At 39.9% G+C, this 19,329-nt stretch overlaps 1 protein-coding gene across 1 annotated transcript; it reads left to right on the forward strand.

The window, feature by feature from the left end:
- Window positions 1–1,325: 1,325 nt before the first annotated feature.
- Window positions 1,326–2,122, forward strand: LOC127129550 (uncharacterized). Its single transcript, XM_051058706.1, has 2 exons — window positions 1,326–1,478; window positions 1,757–2,122. Exons 1-2 carry the CDS (start codon window positions 1,326–1,328, stop codon window positions 2,120–2,122), a joined length of 519 nt encoding a protein of 172 aa, XP_050914663.1.
- The last annotated feature ends 17,207 nt before the right edge of the window (window positions 2,123–19,329 follow it).

Genomic DNA, 19,329 nt, shown 5'->3' on the forward strand with positions numbered 1-19,329 from the left:
CAAATCCAACGCTGAGGCTTCAAATGGAAAATGGGTGAAGCCAATCGCTGGTAGAAAACGCGATCAGGGAAAATGGAAGAACTTCGAGGTAGATAGAGGTTCGTTATTAACATACCGTAAGGAGTTCCAGGCTGACAGAAAGACATCCCACATCTCTGAAAACTACAAAGGAAAAAATCCCATGATAAGGTCCCAGTGGAGAAGGGAACAGAGAAGGAGGAAAGAACAAAGGGATGTTGGGTAAAAGGAAAAGGTTGAATCTAGCAACAATGTGCCTGCAAGAAAGAAGGAGGACTTAAGCCTTGACAAAGGAAATTTTAATACTCCAGCAGAGGCGGCTAAAGAGAAATATGATTGAATGGCTGCAGAAGACAAAATGCTGACGGATGAATTCAACTTTGGGTTAGAAGCTTCATTGGATATCTTAGTTGGTATGGTATCAGTGATTCCCAGGGAGTTCGACCAAATAACAGAGGTCGAAGACATTGACAACAATATAGAAAGACAAATGGATGCTCACAAGCCAGTATGCTATTATGTGATGAACAATGGTTGCGTGGAGAAGCAAAATGCCTTCTTCGAGAGACCAGATGAGGTTATGAAGAGTCATCTTAAGCCTCTCTTTATTACTGGGAAGATCGAAGATGTCCCAATTAATAAAATTTTAATGGATTGTGGCGCAACGGTGAATTTGATGTCGCATCATATGTTGAGAAAAATTGGCAAATATGATACAGATGCCAAACCCCATAACATAGTGTTTTTCAATTATGAGGGAAAGATGGGTTCCACTCTTGGTGTAATCCAGGTTGAGTTAACTGTGGGAACTGTCACTAGATCAACAATGTTTATGATTATGGAGACAAAGGCCAACTATAACTTGTTACTTGGAAGAGAACGAATACCCAGGGTTGGGGTTGGGCCATCTTCCATGCACCAACGAATCATCATATGGCGTCCAGACGGTATTGTGGAGAATATAGAAGTAGACCAAGGTTACTTCAAGACTCCTATCAACCATGTCAATAGATCCTAGTTCAACAAACATTTGGCCAATATCGTTTTGTGTGATCCAGCCAATTTTGCATTTACTCCATACTACAATGCCTATTGTTACCTGTATTTACACCCCAACAATGGCTTTCACTGGGATAGAGAGATCGTGGGCGAAGACGACTTTGGATATCTAGGAGCGTCAGGAGTCGACCCCATAGGTTAGGGAAGCAAATTCGGTACTGATGACTAAGTTTGAAGCTCTAAAAAGGATTTCGGCTTACATAGACGAAAACAAACAACAATCGGCCTTATAGGCTGAAGTCAAAAACATGGATGTCGAAGCCAACAAGGAGTACCATCAAATAGGTCCTGGAAACGACTTTGATCCAGATCCACCTGATAAGGTTCAGGATGAAGATCAAGATCAGAGGCTCGATGCCATCTATGATGAAGAGCCTTTGGGATTCGAGAGGGATCCGCTGGCAACAAATATTAAGATGTTGGCTCAAGATCCACTTGAGGAAATAGAATTGGGAGAAAGATTGACAAAAAAACCAACTTACATTAGCGCCAATATCAGCCCTTAACTCAAAGTCAAAGTGATCCAGATGCTGAAGGAGTTCAAGGACTGTTTCGCGTGGGATTACGATGAGATGCCTGGTTTGAGAAGAGATCTGGTCGAATTTAAGCTGCCAATCAGGCCTGGAAAAAAGCCTATCAAATATAACCAAGGCGATTTGCACCTTCAATTCTATCAAAGATCAAAGAGGAAGTGGAAAGGCTTCTTCGTTGTAACTTCATTCGTACAGCCAGGTATGTCGAACAGTTAACCAATATTGTACTTGTCATTAAGAGGAATGGTACTTTGAGGATGTGCATAGATTTTGGAGACTTAAATACTGCAACCCTAATGGGTGAATATTCAATGCATGTGGCGGAGATGCTAGTCGATTATGCCGTAGGCCATGAGTATCTTAGCATGCTCGATGGATATTCTGGATATAATCAGATACTCATTGCGGAAGAGGATGTCCCAAAGACGACATTTCGATGTCCTGGAGCCTTAGGCACCTATGAATGGGTGGTGATGCCTTTTGGTTTGAAGAATGTTGGGGCAACATACTAAAGAGAAATGAATTCGATCTTCCATCATTTCATAGAGACTTTTATGCAAATTTACATAGATGATATTATTGTTTCAGGGAAAAGCCATATAGACCATCTTCGACTGTCCTTTGAAAGGATGAGAAGACATGGTCTAATAATGAACCCTCTCAAATGCACTTTTTGTGTGCAGGCAGAGGATTTCTTAGGATTTATGGTCCACAAAAAGGGAATTGAAATAAACTAGAATAAGACGAAGGCCATAATGGAGGCGAAAGCGCCATCAACAAAGAAGGGATTGCAGTCACTATTGGGCAAGATCAATTTCCTAAGGAGATTCATCTCAAACCTTAGTGGAAAAACGCAAGCCTTTTCGCCTTTGCTTCGACTCAACAAGGAAGGATTCAAATCGGGACGGGCTCAGCAAGAAGTGTTCGACAAAATTAAAGAATACCTGAGTCATCCACCAATTCTGGCACCACCTTGTAGGAATAGGAGTATGAGATTATACATATCTGCATCTGACAAGACTTTAGAGAGCATGATGGCTCAAGAGGATGATAATGGCATCGAAAGTGCCATTTACTACCTCAGTAGGGTCTTAAATGATGCAGAAATTAGGTATAGCATAGTTGAAAAATTATGTTTATGCTTGTATTTTTCTTGTAGGAAGTTGAAGCATTATATTAAACCTGTTAATGTTTATGTTTCATCTCACTTCGATGTCATTAAACATATATTGTCTAAACCAATTTTGCATAATCGAATTGGAAAATGGGCAATAGCTTTAACTGAATATTCCTTAACGTATATGCCATTAAAAGTTGTTAAGGGACAAGTGGTAGCAGACTTTATAGTCGACCAATCCATAAATGAGAATGCATTGGACTATCTCGAATTAGAACCCTGGAAGTTGTACTTTGATGGGTCTAGTCACAAAGATGGAACATGCGTAGGAGTTCTAATTATTTCTCCTAATAAAATTCCAACAAAACTCAAATACAAAGTGGAGGGCCTCTGCTCGAACAATGAGGCTGAATATGAAGCTCTCATAGTCGGACTTGAGATATTGTTGGAATTGGGGGTAACTCGAGTCAAAATAATGGGTGACTCAAAGTTAGTTATAAAACAGATCACAAAAGAGTACAAGTGTGTTAAAGAGAATCTCGTTATATATTTCATAATAGTTAGTCGATTGCTAAAAAGATTCGAGAAGGCTAATATTCGACAAATACCTCGATTGGAAAATCAAGTGGCTAATGACTTTGCTCAAATTGCATCCGGGTATAAGATTTCAAAAGAGAAATTGTAAAAAGTCATAGAAGTCAGAGGAAGAGTTGTGCCTACCAGATTAGCCCCACCAGACTTGGAAAAGACAAAGTTGGAATATGCTGATAAAGAAAACTTCGAAATATTGGCAATAGATAACCTGGCAGACGGGGATTGGAGGAAACCAGTAATGGAATATTTACATAACCCAGTGGCGTCTGCCGATCGAAAAACTAGGTATCGAGCTTTAAGTTATTTTCTTTTGGGGATGGAATTGTTCAAAAAGACTCCTGAGGGGGTTTTGCTTAAATGTCTTAGTGAGTCAGAGGCATATTTAGCCCTTTCCACTGTCCATAGTGGGGCATGTGGGGCGCACCAAGTTGGCCATAAGATGAAATGGCTTCTATTTTGCCAAGGGATGTATTAGCCCACCATGCTGAAAGACTGCATCAAATTTGCCAAAGGATGCCAAGAATGTCAGGTACATGCAGGCATACATTATGTCCCTGCGAGCAAATTGCACTATATAGTCAAACCTTAGCCTTTTAGAGGCTGTGCTTTGGATTTGATTGGGGAAATTAGACCACCATCATCTAAGAACCAGAGGTATATCTTGGTTGGCATTGATTATTTTACAAAATGGATCGAAGATATACCTTTGCCAAGTGTGTGCCAAGAAGATGTGATTGAATTTATCCAGAAACACATTATTTATAGATTTGGAATCCCAGAGACTGTCACGACAGATCAAGGATCAGTATTTACTGGTCGAAAGATGCAAGAATTTGCTAAGGAAATAGGTTTCAAATTGTTAGCGTCTACGCCATATTATGCTCAGAATAATAGTCAAGTCGAAGCAGCTAATAAGGTGATTATTTGCTTGATTAAGAAGCATGTGGGAAGAAACCTAGAAATTGGCACACAACTTTAGATCAGATTTTGTGGGCATGTCAGACCTCTCCCAAGAAAGCCACTAATTCGACCCCTTTTCGACTGACCTTTGGTCATGATGCAGTTTTACTAGTAGAAATTTATCTACAATCCACAAGAATTCAGAGGCATCATGAAATTCCATCAAAATCATATTAGAACATGATGTTAGATGAGCTAGTCGATCTAGATGAAGAGAGACTAAATGCCTTGAAATTATTAAAAAGGAAGAAAAAGATAGTAGAGAACTCTTATAATAATAAGGTTAAAATTAAGACATTTTCGCCTGAAGACTTGGTCTGGAAAGTTGTTTTTCCAATGGATCTAAAGGATAGGGCCCTAGGGAAGTGGTCTCCCAAGTGGGAAGACCCTTTTCAAATTTTTCAAGTATTCTCTAACGGTGCCTATGAGAATGAGGAACTTAGTGAAGACAAAAGAATCTTGAGAGTAAATGGAAAATATTTGAAAAAATTTAAGCCATCACTCCAAGAAATAAAAATAAGAAACGAGTAATTGCATGCAAGTTAAACAAAGCCAATATGGTAAAGGGTGCCAAAATGGCTTAAATTCGCTTTAAAGGCCCAAAGGGCTAATATTCATTACAACCAAAATTTATCAATAGGCAAATGTAAAAGGAGATTAAAACTAGAAAGGAAGATTAGCCTTTATGTGGAGGTATTTTTTCTTGAGAAGTATCAGGCGTTTCTCACATAAGGATCATTTTGACCAGAGAATTATGAGCTCTGACTCAAGTTTGCGTGTTTTTTCGAAGAACTCCATACCAAACTCTAGCTCTTTAGCCATTAAAGCATCATCAAACTTCAGAAGTTGGTTTTTGCGCTTTTCGGCTTGCAATTCCCTTATCTATTTTCTCCATGAAGCAATGTCACGGTCGTGGCCTTCGATCTCCTATTTGTTCTTTAGTTTCATATGTTCCAACTCCATGGCCTTGTTGGTAGACTCGGTGGCAGCATCTTAAGCAGTTGCTTTAGATCCGGCCTTTTGTTTGATCTCCTTGATCATCTGGGGTAGTAGCTTATGATCTTCGACTTCTCGGTCGATCATAATGCCTAACTCCAGGATGATGTTGGCAACTTCAAGAGAAGCTTCTAATAGATTGACTTGGTTGAGTAGATCCTTCAAAGTTAGAGGGGCAGAAGGATCAGTCAGTAGGAGCAGGGACAAATCACCCTTGAAGACCTTTTCCTTGATTTTCGAGAGCACTTCATCTACAGGTGTACTCGAAGGTTGGTCATTAGATGCCAAAGTAGTGCTAAGGATTTTCTCAGATGAGATTTCCCTGCTACTTAGCATAGCTTCTAGGTATTCAAGAGGTTGGTTTCATTTCAGAGTTGCTAGTTCTTCTGAAGAAAACCCCTCAGTGCTTCCTGTCAAAACTCTGCCTTCAGGAATAACCGCAATTGTTGGAGTGGTAAGAGTTTTACTCTGAGTCTGTCCTTCAAATGTATCCTGGTTCCCCTCACCATTGTTGTCCTCTTCCTCGGAGTCTCCATCATCATCACCATCACTTCCATCGTGTCCAGCGTTGGGTGGGGTATGGTTGCCTTCGTCTTCCTCCTCTATTGTCACATCTTCATCATCTTTACCCTCTTGGTTAGCATGGAATATGCCTTTGACACTAGGCGAACCATCTTCAGGGTTATCTCCATCCTGAAACTCTTTATACACCACCATAGTATCCTTGTTCACTCCAACCTGGTCTCCTTCTCCTGAATTAGCTTCGCGATCAGAACCGCTGGTATGTGAATTTTGGGTAGTGGTTTTTGGTGGCGAAGTCTCAAGATCACTAGGAAATGGTTGATTGATTTCACTCATGGAGCTTTTCTCTGATGATGGTCAATAGGTAGGTTCTCCAGCACTGTTGAGGACATCTGCTATGGAAATTTGCATGGAGGAAGTTGTAGTTGTTGTTCACACGGTAGTACCTGCACCATCCTGAAACCAAAAATTGAAAGATAAGTGGTAGAAGATGATAAATCAACTAATAAAGGTAAAGTAAGGTATGTTTTTACCTTGTCCCCTTTGACCCCAGGGCTAGAGTTGTCACTTTCGCTCTGAGTCGCTACTATCTTCGCTATAGCCTCAGGAGTAGGCTCTTGAATAGTTAGGACAGTAGGCCTTTTCTTGGAAAATTTTGTTTGAGGTTGGCTCAAAGCTTCAGTAATTTTTTGTTGTTGTTTTGTTTTCCTGGAAGTGAGGTCGAGAACATGTGACATGTCTTCTTCGTCAGAATCTACTATAACAGAAGCTTCTGTTGTTTTTGTTTGGATTTTTGATGGAGTAAGAGGGGATTTTCGAGCAGCCTAAATGAAAATACTGAAGTATTAACACCATTATATATAACAAATAGTATTGGGTAAGACAGAGGTGTACCTTTGTGGGCTTGCTGCCTCCCTCAGACTTTGTTTCGAATGGCCTTTTTATTATTGGCTTCTTGGGTGGAACCCTAGTGGCTAAAAGAAAAACAACATAGAGCAGTTATTATAACCTAAGGGTGATTATCCTAATAGAGGGGTATAATTCGAAAAAATCTCCCATGTCACATCTTCATATATTCGATGCGAACATCTTTGATCCCTATATGAAGATGCCCTTTGAAATTGTCTAGAGTATGCTTAGTCGCAACCACCCGCTGGGCTTTTTTCTGTGACTGTTGTCGAAGGAATTTAATGGATTCCCCACAGATAAACCAGTCTGGAAATTGAGGGATAATGGCCACTCCAAAGTCAGCATTTGGTAGTCGAGGAAATTTTAGAGGAAACAATTCGAAAGCCATTTCGTAGCGTTTCTCAGGAGAAACGTACGAAGGTATTTTTAAAGTTCCATTTTCTTTGAAAAAATTTCCTTTAGTGTGACAGCTGCTTCGCGGATGGTTCGACTAAGACCATCAGGCCTATAGGCAGTTTCAAAGTAATTTTGGAACGCTTGAATTTCTTTGATATGCGTGTAAGTACCTTTCTTGGTTCTTTCCTGCAGAGAAAGAAAAGCTTTATCAATGTGTTGGATAAAAGAGGGAATGTCATAAAATTCTTCAATATAATATGTGTTCCACCATCTCCCAAATTCTCGAGTACAGAGAAAGCTAGTCTCGAAGTTGACAGGAGTAAGTTGTATCCTGTCAGTATATCTAGCCATCTGTTTGAGAGTGGTGACTTCATTATGAATTGCGTTGTAGAGGAGAAGGTTGTATTTTTTGTCATACATGCACTTTGGGAGAGCCTGTATTAACCCAAACTGTCAAGCCACAAGATTGGGCTGATAGGCAATCAAAGTGACCTGGATCTTTGAAGGGTTTAATCGAAGGGTTAAGATTTTGGGAGTCTAAAATGCCTCCCAAATCAGAAGAGATTTTGTCTCTCGTTTTTTGGAGGACGATGGAAAGGTCCTTGTGAACCATTATGAACCATACTTCCTGGATGCAAAGGGGGCTATGCTCGACGTGAATACATGGCGCTTGGCGAACATCATGACATAGCTCATGAAGGTTGGTCGAAGAGCTCTCCCTTAATCGTTGGGGGTTAGTTGGGCCAATCGAATTCCTTTGACTCCTCTGTTATCCACTTCTTCAACTTCTTCATCAACGAGGCCTTTGTTGGGAAGATTTGCCTCGAAAGTGGCATTGAGCCAGAGTTGTAGTAGCCAAAAGGGACTAGAGAGAAGGAGGTTTCCTTTTCCTCCCAAGTTATTTAGTTGAGTGACTCCATCACTCAGTGATTCATAAAGACTTTCTAGGATCATTTCGCTTAAACAAACACCACGTCTAGCATGCAGTTGGTTCACCAGAGTAAGGTACTTCTTGGTGACCTTTAGGGACTTCGAGCAGAACACGGAGTGGTATAACCACAAAGCTAAGAAGGCTATGTGTTCCACATCAGAAACAATATCAGTATCCTTGTCATGGTAGTGTGTGTAGCGGGGTTTTCGTTACCTTTAGGTTTATTGACTAAACCAAAAGTAAACATACAATTCGAGTCATCGCCGTACTTTTATTTGTCCAAAGGAAAGGCTAAAAAGTGAACAAAAGCCAAGTAAGAAGTTTTATCAAATCAAAAACTAATGAAAATGTCAGAGATCTAGGTAAGGGGGTTGGTTATGAAATGGGAAGGTTTTACGTACCTAAAACATCCTTAGTACTCTAAGGGAACCTCTTTTTGCAAACATGTGTTGTAGGTTGGTATTTGTGAAAATATGTGCAAAATATTGGGGGGGTGAGAAGAGAATAAATTATATTTACAAATTTTGTTATTTGAATGGATGAACCCATTACCTACGTACCATCACAACGGTAGGATCAAAACCTCGTAGTTCGGGGTAAAAATCACAAAGATTGGTGAATTGATTTGATCAAAAGCCTTAAGGTCTTTTGTTATTAAAGGGAGAAAACTCAACCTAAACCAACAATCCACCATGTGAGGAGGGCTTCAACATGCTAGTGAGGGGTTAAACCTATAATAAGCATGGAAGACTTATAATCCAACCACTAAGGATAAGGTAAGATTTACATCAACCACTATGATAACTCAAACCTATGACTAATGTTTTTGAAACGTATTAACAAAGGTGGCCATTGGAACCACAAACAACTTGAAGTGATTTATATTTACAAGTTAGACTTATTTACAAAATGAAGTCAAAGTTGTATTAGGATTCATTCACAATGAGTATTTATGAAAAGATTTTTGAAAAGGTCAAAGGCATAAGGCCTAGGTTTCTAATTTAAAATAAAGTCAAAGTTTGAAGAAAGGATTTTGGCTTGGGTTAGAGTGAGGAGAAGAAGAGAAGGGCTAGTCCTAAAGCATATAAAGATAAGAGGGAGAAGATAAAACCCTTGGAGTTCCTTTTCTATAAATCATAGAGATGATTCAAGATGCTCCTTTCCTTTGGACTTAGAAAACACAATCAAGCAATCAAACAATTATATTCAAGCTCCTAGGATCTCCAATTGGCTTGTCTCTCTTAACTTGGATATTCATGACAATGGTCCTTTTTGCTATCTCAAGATGGAATCCCTATCACACAAGAGCAAACATCAAAAAGTTCACAACACAATAAGGGGAATGGTCAAAGAATAAGTTTCGGAAAGGAAGTCTTTTGAAGTCAACTTTGAAATTTAGCATTCTAAAGGCATGAGGCCTAGTTGCTCTTCAACAAGTTTAGCATTCTAAAGACATGAGGCCTAGTTGCTCTTGAACTCCTTTAAGCATGGGTATGTCCTAATTCTAAGTCCTTTCTCCTTTTTGCATTGGGTTCACACAAAAAAAAGACAAAACAATCACAAGACAACAATATATTTATATATAATAATGAGCTCAAATGAGCAAAAGGAAAATGACATAAACATAAAGTATGTGCTCAAGTGAGCAAAATGAAAAGAAATATGAATAAATGAGCAAGAAGTAAATTGCATTAAAGTAAAGGGCAAGAAATTAAATGCTCAAATTAAAGTTAGTAATTAGTATGGTTATGTTAGTTTGTCATAAGACAATGTAGCGCTATGTTAAGCAATCGTAAGTGGACAAATATAGTAGTCACACCTATCTGAGGCCGATCATAAAAACTATAGGCAAATAAACACAAGTTAGAGATCATGACTAGTAAGCCAAGCTCAAAAAACTTGCCATGCCAAAACAAAAGGGGAAGGGCCTTGTATGGACTTTAGGTTTTTTGCTTGACCAAGAAGCAACCTATCTTGGACACAAAACAACTCACTTGATCTTGGATCAAGTTGAGTTTGGTTTGGATCAAAGAAGGTTAAACCTCTCATTTATCAAGACCAACCATAAGACATTAACTCATTGGCCAAAATAAAAAGAATGGGATGAAGATGAAATGAATGGAAAGAGAATTCAAGTATCAAACTCAATTGATCAAATGTGAACCAAGTCATCATCAACCAATGCCAAACAAAAGAGAAATGAAGATTACAAGTCAACAAGTCAAACATATTTTTTGGTAGTTTTTTGAATTAAAAAATAAATGCAAAATAAAATAAACAAAATATGGTCAAACCTCAAATTTAATTCAAATCTACTTCAACAAGTCCAATTAAATTCTCATAGGTCTAACATGGTCAAACAAACTTTGACAAATTTTCTCAACAATTTTTGAAATCAGAAACTATTTTAAAACAATTAAAAACAAAGAAAAATAACACAATATGAATTAAAATCTCAAATAAATCTCAAATCAAATAAGAAATTGATGAGACTATTTTTCATTGACTTATCATGATCCGTAGGTGTTAGGAAAATATTTTTGGATTTTTCAAATATCAGAAAGTATTTAAAAATGAATTAAAACTATTGAAAACCAAATAATTCACAAAGAATATTAAATGAAGTCACAAATATAATTAAAAACCAAAATATTTTTGGTCTCATATTTTTGTGACTTCAAATAAAATATTTATGAATTTTTGAAAATAAAAGGAATTAACTAAAATTAAAATAAAATAATAAAAATATAAAAATTCAGCGCCATCAGATCAATTTATTAATTGATGTGGCAAGGCATCAAGGACTCAGAGGCGCGGATACATTGTACACTTGAGTCAAGCGTGCAACACCTTGCATTAAAACAAGTAAACACATTGGACGCTCGTGATTAAAACGTTGAGGCACGATCCAAAGGCTGGAAGGCTACCACGTGGGGATGGTGGTGAAAACCACCATCTTCTCCGGCGATATAACCATTTCCAGCCACCACGCGCAGGAAAATAAATTGCAATGAAAATGCAAAAAGAGGACATCAAAATGAAGCCTAGGTGATGTACATCACCACTGTAACCATGAATCATCCTCACCGTTCCTATTTAGGGAGAAATGTGAGCTTGAAAATCATGGTGTGTCAACTGGAATGGTATAAGTTGCACAATTAAGACCACCACTGGCCTGCCTCAAGTGAGAGGACTTCAGAAAATAGCACAAACCAAAGAAAATCACATTGTATTGCAAGATCTAGATCAAGAAATTTTGAGGTTCTACCTCTGAAATGAAGCTTCAAATGCCATGAATCCTTCAAGCTCTTGATCTACTTTTGCTCTGGAAGTGTGATGGAGATGATAGGTTAAGGAATTGAGCTTTGAAAATCAACTAATGATGTTGAATTTCAACCTTGAAAGAGAAAGAGAAAACTGAAAATTCCTTTAGTGAGAGTTTGGATTTCAATTCAGCAGCAATTCAGATCTCCACTTGGTTGCCAATTGAATGAGAATGCACACTTATTTATAGTTGGAATGGATTGCAAGGCATGGTTCCCTCGTGTGCATGGGATTTGAATTCCTCTGCATGGGCCTGTACATGCACATGTAAGTCCCAATGATGGGTGTAAATCCTTGCTGAGACCATCTGGAAATGAATTGGACGTGCAATTGGAGTGGCATTAGCTTGCACATGAAGTTTCAACATGAAAATGCAAAAATGTACATAGATAGAAAGCTCTTAAAAAATCACACATGGAAAGTCCAAAAAAGTAATGTGAGTAATGGTTGGAAAGCCCTTAAAATAAGGAACAAAAGTCATGTTGGGCAAAAATTCATTTGGAGTTTGGAAATTAATGAAAACTGGCTGTGAAAGTTTGGGTACAAAACATGTCTATTTTGGGGATAGGCAAAGTCCCAACTGCCAACTGCCAGGGACTTCTCGTCCATGCTTGGGAATAAGTGGCTGAGAACCGATAAGATCCGCCATAGAAGAAACTCTACTGGGGAACTTATCAAGGAAAGATATAAAATTCTGTGGGGAGCAAATGCCAAACAACTACCCATCAATCAAAATATTCCTTTCTAACTTCTGGAGAGACGTCTCTGCTAAGGGGAGAAAGAACAATTTGCTCCGCTGGGGAAGGGAAGCAACACATCTTCCTCAGCATCTCTCAACACTTATAAGAAATCTTCAAACACGGAGGGGATACAAATTATCAAACTCGGGTCATGCAATCCTGCAGGGGATAAACTGTAGGCAACCCTCAAAGGAAACATGCTTTGGCTGAGGGAGTCGAAATGAATCCTTCGTCGACCCGTGATATGCTGGGGATGGAAAGAGAAACAGACCCTCCACCAACTGCTCTAAACCACTTCCTGCTTAGGAGACAACCTGAAAGATGATGAAGAGGATATAAACATGCCAGAATGTGAACAAATGTCTTACCCTTTGGAAATCGTACTATCCTTGGGAAAGCACTGAGGACATTTCATTTATCCTTTCAGTCACTATGAATGTTCATTTTGTTTAAAAACAGTTTATGAAACTTTATTTGTTTAAAACAATGATATTTATCAATTAAAACATGCAAACATTTTTTAAACATAAACAAGTAAGAGTGCCAAGAATTGGATAAAGGCTCAAATTTATTTAATAGAATGGTAGTCCGCAAATGGCGAGACTCCATGGATCTTTACAATTTGAAACTGGTGATATTCATGGAAAAAGGGCTACATTGAACATAATGACCGTTTCTCCACCAACTCTGAATCCACTGTATTTGAAGCTTCAGTTGATGATGACTGAAAGAGAATCTTTGACAGATGACTGTTTTAGAGCAATGAAGTTACTTGCCAAAATCCCTATGTTTTGCCTAGATTGCCCCAAGGTGGGGTACTCAATCTAGCGGGATATATATTCATTTTTTTTATGTCTCTAACTTTTTCCTGGACCGCCCTTTCGGGTTATCAATCCACCGGGACGCTTATTTTTGCCTAAGTCGCCCTTTCGGGTTTTCAACTTAGCGAGCTATTCTGTTTTTATTTTTTAGGCGAAGTATTTCTTGACTGCATCTGAATTCACAAGATGAGTGAAATCCTCCCCATCCATAGTTGTAAGCAACAAAGCACCGCCTGAAAAGGCTCTCGTAACAACGTATAGACCTTCATAGTTTGGAGTCCACTTGCCCCTGGAATCGGGCGCAAAAGACAAGACTTTCTTGAGCACGAGGTCACCTTCTCGAAACACACGAGGTTTGACCTTCTTATCAAAAGCTTTCTTCATTCTCTACTGATATAACTGTCCATGACACATGGCAGTTAATCTCTTCTCTTCAATCAAATTCAGTTGGTCATAACGACTCTGAACCCATTCGGCCTCAGCCAACTTGGCTTCCATCAAGACTCTCATTGATGGGATCTCAACCTCCACGGGGAGCACAACCTCCATGCCATGTACAAGAGAGAAAGGGGTTGCCCTTGTTGAAGTGCGGACAGATGTACGATAACCATGCAAAGCAAATGGCAGCATCTCATGCCAATCTTTGTACGTAACAACCATCTTCTAGATAATCTTCTTGATGTTCTTGTTAGCAGCTTCAACAGCCCCATTCATCTTGGGTCTATAGGGAGAAGAATTATGATGTGCAATCTTGAACTCGCTACACAGCTCCTTCATCATTTTGTTGTTCAAGTTAGATCCATTATCAGTAATGATCTTGTCTGGCACACCACATCGGCATATAAGTTGATTCTTGATAAACTTCACGACCACCTGCCTGGTCACATTCGCATACGATGCCGCTTCAACCCACTTGGTGAAGTAATCAATGGCTACGAGAATAAAACGGTGACCGTTCGACGCCTTAGGTTTAATCATGCAAATCATGTCAATTCCCCACATGGAGAAAGGCCATGGTGAGGAAATAACATTCATAAGTGTCGGGGGAATATGAATCTTGTTCGCGTAAATCTGACACTTGTGGCATTTCTTCACATATTTGCAGCAGTCAGACTCCATTGTCAGCCAATAGTAGCATGCTCTCAACATCTTCTTTGCCATGGCATGTCCATTGGAATTAGTACCAAATGAACCTTCATGGACTTCAGTCATCAACAGGTCTGCTTCGTGTCTATCCACGCATCTGAGCAGAACCATGTCAAAATTCCTCTTGTAAAGCACATCACCATTAAGGTAAAAACTGCCAGATAATCTCCTCAAAGTCTTCTTATCTTTGACAGATGCCCCGGGCGGGTAAGTCTGACTTTGAAGAAAACACTTGATATCATAGTACCATGGCTTATCATCTTTTGCCTCCTCAACTGCAAACACATGAGCTGGTCTATCCAAGTGCATCACAGTAATATTCGGGACTTCATTCCAGTACTTCACCATAATCATTAAAGCTAGCGTAGCAAGAGCATCCGCCATCTGATTCTCATCTCGAGGAATATGATGGAAGTCAACCTTAGTAAAGAAAGTTGAAATCCTCCTCGCATAATCTATGTATGGGATGAGGCCAAGCTGATTCGTCTCCCATTCACTCTTAATCTGATTAATAACCAGGGCCGAATCGCCATAAACATCAAGATGCTTGATCCTAAGATCAACACATTCTTCCAAACCCATAATACAGGCCTCATACTCCGCCATATTATTCGTGCATTTGAAAGTTAGCCTTGCTGTAAAAGGAAAATGTGTGCCTTTAGGAGTAATAATCACTGCCCCAATGCCATTTCCATACTGGTTAACAGCACCATCGAACACCATACTCCATCGGGAACTAGGCTCTGGCCCTTCATCGAGCGTGGGCTCATCATAATCTTTCATCTTCAAATACAGAATCTCCTCATCAAGGAAGTCGTACTGTACAGACTGATAATCTTCAATTGGTTGATGTGCCAAATGGTCAGCCAAGATACTACCTTTAATAGCTTTTTGAGCTCGATACTCAATATCATACTTAGATAACAACATCTGCCAACGGGCAATCCTCCCAGTTAAAGCATGCTTCTCAAAGATATACTTGATTGGATCCATTTTGGATATCAACCAGGTCGTATGATTCAACATATACTGGCGTAAGCGCTTAGTAGCCCAAGCCAAAGCACAGCATGTCTTCTCAAGCATTGAGTACTCAGACTCACAGTCAGTAAACTTTTTACTCAAGTAGTATATTGCATATTATTTCTTTCCTAATTCATCTTGCTGACCAAGGACACAACCCATGGAATCATCGAGCACAGTCAAGTACATAATCAATGGTCTCCCTTCAACAGGCGGAGACAAAATCGGAGGCTCAGACAAATACTCTCTAATACTGTCAAAAGCTTTTTGGAAATCCTCAGTCCAATCATGACGCTGATCTTTCTGAAGGAGCTTGAATATAGGCGCACATGTGGCAGTCATGTGGGATATAAATCTCGAAATGTAATTCAAGCGGCCAAGAAAACCTCGGACTTGCTTCTCAGTTTTAGGCGCAGGCATCTCTTGTATTGCTTTAACCTTGGCATGATCAACTTCAATACCTCTTTCGCTGACAATATAGCCCAATAACTTGCCGGAACAGACTCCAAATGTACACTTGTCCGGATTCAGGCGGAGTTTGTACTTCCTCAAACGCTAAAAAAGCTTCAACAAGTGTTCTACATGTTCAACTTCCATTTTCGACTTTGCAATCATATCGTCGACATACACCTCTATCTCCTTGTGCATCATATTATGAAACAAGGTAGTCATAGCACGTTGATACGTGGCTCCGGCGTTCTTTAAACCGAAGGGCATCACTCGATAACAGAATGTTCCCCAAGGTGTGATGAATGTTGTCTTGTCCATATCCTCGGGTGCCATTTTAATCTGATTATAACCGGAAAATCCATCCATAAATGAAAAGACATTGAATTTAGTCGTATTGTCTACCAACATATCAATGTGTGGTAGAGGAAAATCATTTTTTGGACTAGCTTTATTCAAGTCACGGTAATCCACACACATTCGGACTTTTCCATCTTTCTTAGGCACAGGCACAATATTGGCCACCCATTGAGGATATGTAGAAGTCACCAGAAACCCCGCATCAATTTGCTTCTGAACTTCTTCTTTAATTTTCACTGCCATATCAGGATGAGTTCTTCTAAGCTTTTGCTTCACAGGAACACAATCAGGCTTTAATGGCAAGAAATGTTGCACGATATCAGTATCTAGACCAGGCATGTCTTCATACGACTAGGCAAAGACGTCGACATATTCTCGTAGCAACTCAATCAACCCTTGCTTAACAGATTCTTCAAGGAGTTCCCCAATCTTCACTTCACAAATGCAACCTTCAAACCCCAAGTTGACTGTTTCCATATTCTCAAGATGTGGCCGAATGATCTTCTCCTCGTGCTCAAGCAAACGGGTAATCTCATCAGGAATCTCTTCAACATCATCTTCTTCTGCCTTAAATACAGGGAACTCAAAGTTGGGAGATGGTGTTGGATCATTATGTTCAATGGGTTTGATTAACCTGCATAATGATTTTGAGTATAAAAGAGATTTCAGAATTCAAACAAGGCAAATCATTATGCAGATGAAAAGATTGATTTTATTCTCTTTTTTTATGGTTTTATAGTGATCACCAATTTCATGCAAAAAAGCAAAAAGGGAAAAATAATTTTGGAAAAATAAACATTTAACATGTGATTATTGAATGAATATCATTGTGTTAATCAAATTGTACCAACAATGTCTTCACTTCTCCTTTTGGCATGGGAGAATGGTTTTTTAAGCAAAATGAACACATTACGTTGACTTGTGGATAACTGTTGGAACATCAACAGCGACCCAATTATTGCATATTCCTCCGGGTATGACAAAGTTGCCAAGGTCTTCCTCTTCATCATCTTCCACAATGGCAGCAGCTTCCTGATCTTCAACGGTGTGGATAAAACCTCCACTGTGGAACAGCCCACGATCATTGGAAACACCAGAAGAATACCCTATGCCAGCTCAGGACTTGTTATCTTCCAACTTTATCATTCTCCCCAAACCAGCAGTTGCACCATGCTTAATGGCCAACTTTGCATCATTATAGGAGACAAATGAAGAAAGTCCTTTCCTTGAAAGCTCGGCAATAGATAAGGCTTGGAACGGAGTCCCAACCTCATCCTCAGCATCAATATAGGATAAGGAAGATAAATGACTGACCAAGAGAGTCTTCTCTCCCCCTATCACCACCAACTTCTTGTTCTTCACGAACTTCAACTTTTGGTGTAGGGTGGATGTCACGGCGCCTGCTTCATGAATCCATGGTCTACCAAGCAAATAGCTATAAGACGGATGAATATCCATGACCTGGAAAGTGATCTTAAAATCACTAGGTCCAATCTTGATCGGGAGTTCTAATTCGCTGATCATAGTTTTGCGCGATCCATCAAACGCCTTCACAACCACTCCACTCTGCCTCATGGGAGGCCCTTGATAAGAAAGTTTAGCAAGAGTGGATTTTGGTAACACATTAAGGGATGATCCTGTGTCCACCAACACATTGGACAAAGCATCATCTTTACAGTTCATAGATATGTGTAAAGCGAAATTGTGGTTTTTTCCCTCCTCGGGAAGATCAGCATCACAGAAGCTCAAGTTGTTGCAAGCGGTTATGTTTGCAACAATGCTATCAAACTGTTCTATTGTGACATCGTGGTCCACGTATGCCACGTCCAACACCCTCTGTAAAGCTTCTCGGTGTGGCTCAAAATTCATCAACAAAGATAAGACAGATATCTTTGATGGAGTTTGTAGCAGTTGATCAATAACATTATACTCACTCCTCTTGATGAGCCTCAGCATCTCATCACCATCCTCTTTCAAAATGCCAGACTGGCGAACCAGGATAGGAGTTTTATTATTCTTGACAGCAATAGGGTCAACAACAGGAACAGAATTATTTTGAGAAGAAGTCCCCACGGGACCGGCAGGATTAACAGCAATTCTCTTTACGACATCTTCGTGGGATTTCGGCGGAGCCGAGAAAACACGACCACTAAGGGTCACTCCACTGACATCTGAAATGCTTACAATAGAAGTTGAGGGAAACGGCACCTCCTTTCCATCCTCCAGCATGACAGCGTTATATTGGTAAGGAACAACTTTGACTTATACATACGGGACAGGGCCCGCTGGCTTTATCACAAGAGCTGGCGATACCTTCTTCTTGCTTCCATCATACTTGATGATGACAGGCTCAGGAATTTTAAACACAGGAGTAATTACATCCACTTCCTCCTCATTACGATTCTGAAGTATCTCAATCATCCCTTGATCAATCATCTCTTGGATGCCCTTTCTTACTTGACGGCATCCTCTCTCATTGATAGTGCACACCTGGCACCTATCATGGTCATTCTCGTAATGGTTGTGTTCACACAACAGCTTATGCATCTCGACCAAAGACTGCCTTATGTCATTCACATAAAGGACTTTGTATTTGCCAAGGCATCCCTGGACCATATTAACAGCTGCTTTCCCATGCTCGGACAATGAGTTCTTCTTCACGTTCGGACCTACGTCCTCAAAAAACAATATCCCTCTTCTCACAAGGTCTTGCACCTTGGTCTTCAATGGGTAACAGTTCTCCATGTCATGTCCGGGAGCACCGGAATGATAAACGCAATGAAGCTCTGGCTTATACCACCACTGAGGGTTGGTTGGTACAGCAGGAGGATCTCGTGGGGTTATCAGCTTCCTATCGATCAAGGAAGGATAAAGCTCGGCATATTTCATCGTAATCGGGTCAAAAGTTACCCTCTTCCTCTCGTAGTTGTTGGTGCTGGTGTTATTATTATTGCGAGGTTGGTAGGCCTGTTGTTGTTGACGATGTTGTTGTTGTTATTGATGTTGAACTTCTCTGAAAGCAGGTGCTATATGAGCCACCTGGTGTTGGTTTATCGTTGGACGCACATCCTTCCTCCTCACAGAGGGCCTCCTTTTAATATGGGAGGACACAACATTAGTCTCTCCATCTTTCTTCCTAGCAAAGCCTCCATACTTCTTTGCTGAGGAACCGTCATCTCGAGATAACCGTCCTTCACGGACCCCTTCTTCTAATCTCATCCCCATATTCACCATTTTGGTGAAGTCTGAGGGAGCATTGGCGATCATTCTTTCATAATAGAAAGAGCTCAAAGTCTTCAAGAAGATCTTTGTCATCTCCTTCTCTTCCAGGGGTGGCACTATCTGAGCTGCCAATTCTCGCCATCTCTGGGCGTACTCCTTGAAGGTCTCTTTCTCTTTTTGGGATATTGCCCTCAACTGGTCCCTGTCTTGAGCC

Source organism: Lathyrus oleraceus, chromosome 3, assembly GCF_024323335.1.
Source record: "Lathyrus oleraceus cultivar Zhongwan6 chromosome 3, CAAS_Psat_ZW6_1.0, whole genome shotgun sequence".
NCBI lineage: Eukaryota > Viridiplantae > Streptophyta > Magnoliopsida > Fabales > Fabaceae > Lathyrus > Lathyrus oleraceus.

Excerpts from the sequence above, each read along its gene's own strand:
- LOC127129550 (XM_051058706.1), top strand. The coding sequence starts at position 1,326 with ATGGATGTCGAAGCCAACAAGGAGTACCATCAAATAGGTCCTGGAAAC. Across the intron at positions 1,479-1,756 it reads GATTCGAGAGGGATCCGCTG|ATCAAAGAGGAAGTGGAAAG; the intron begins GCAACAAATATT and ends ATTCTATCAAAG.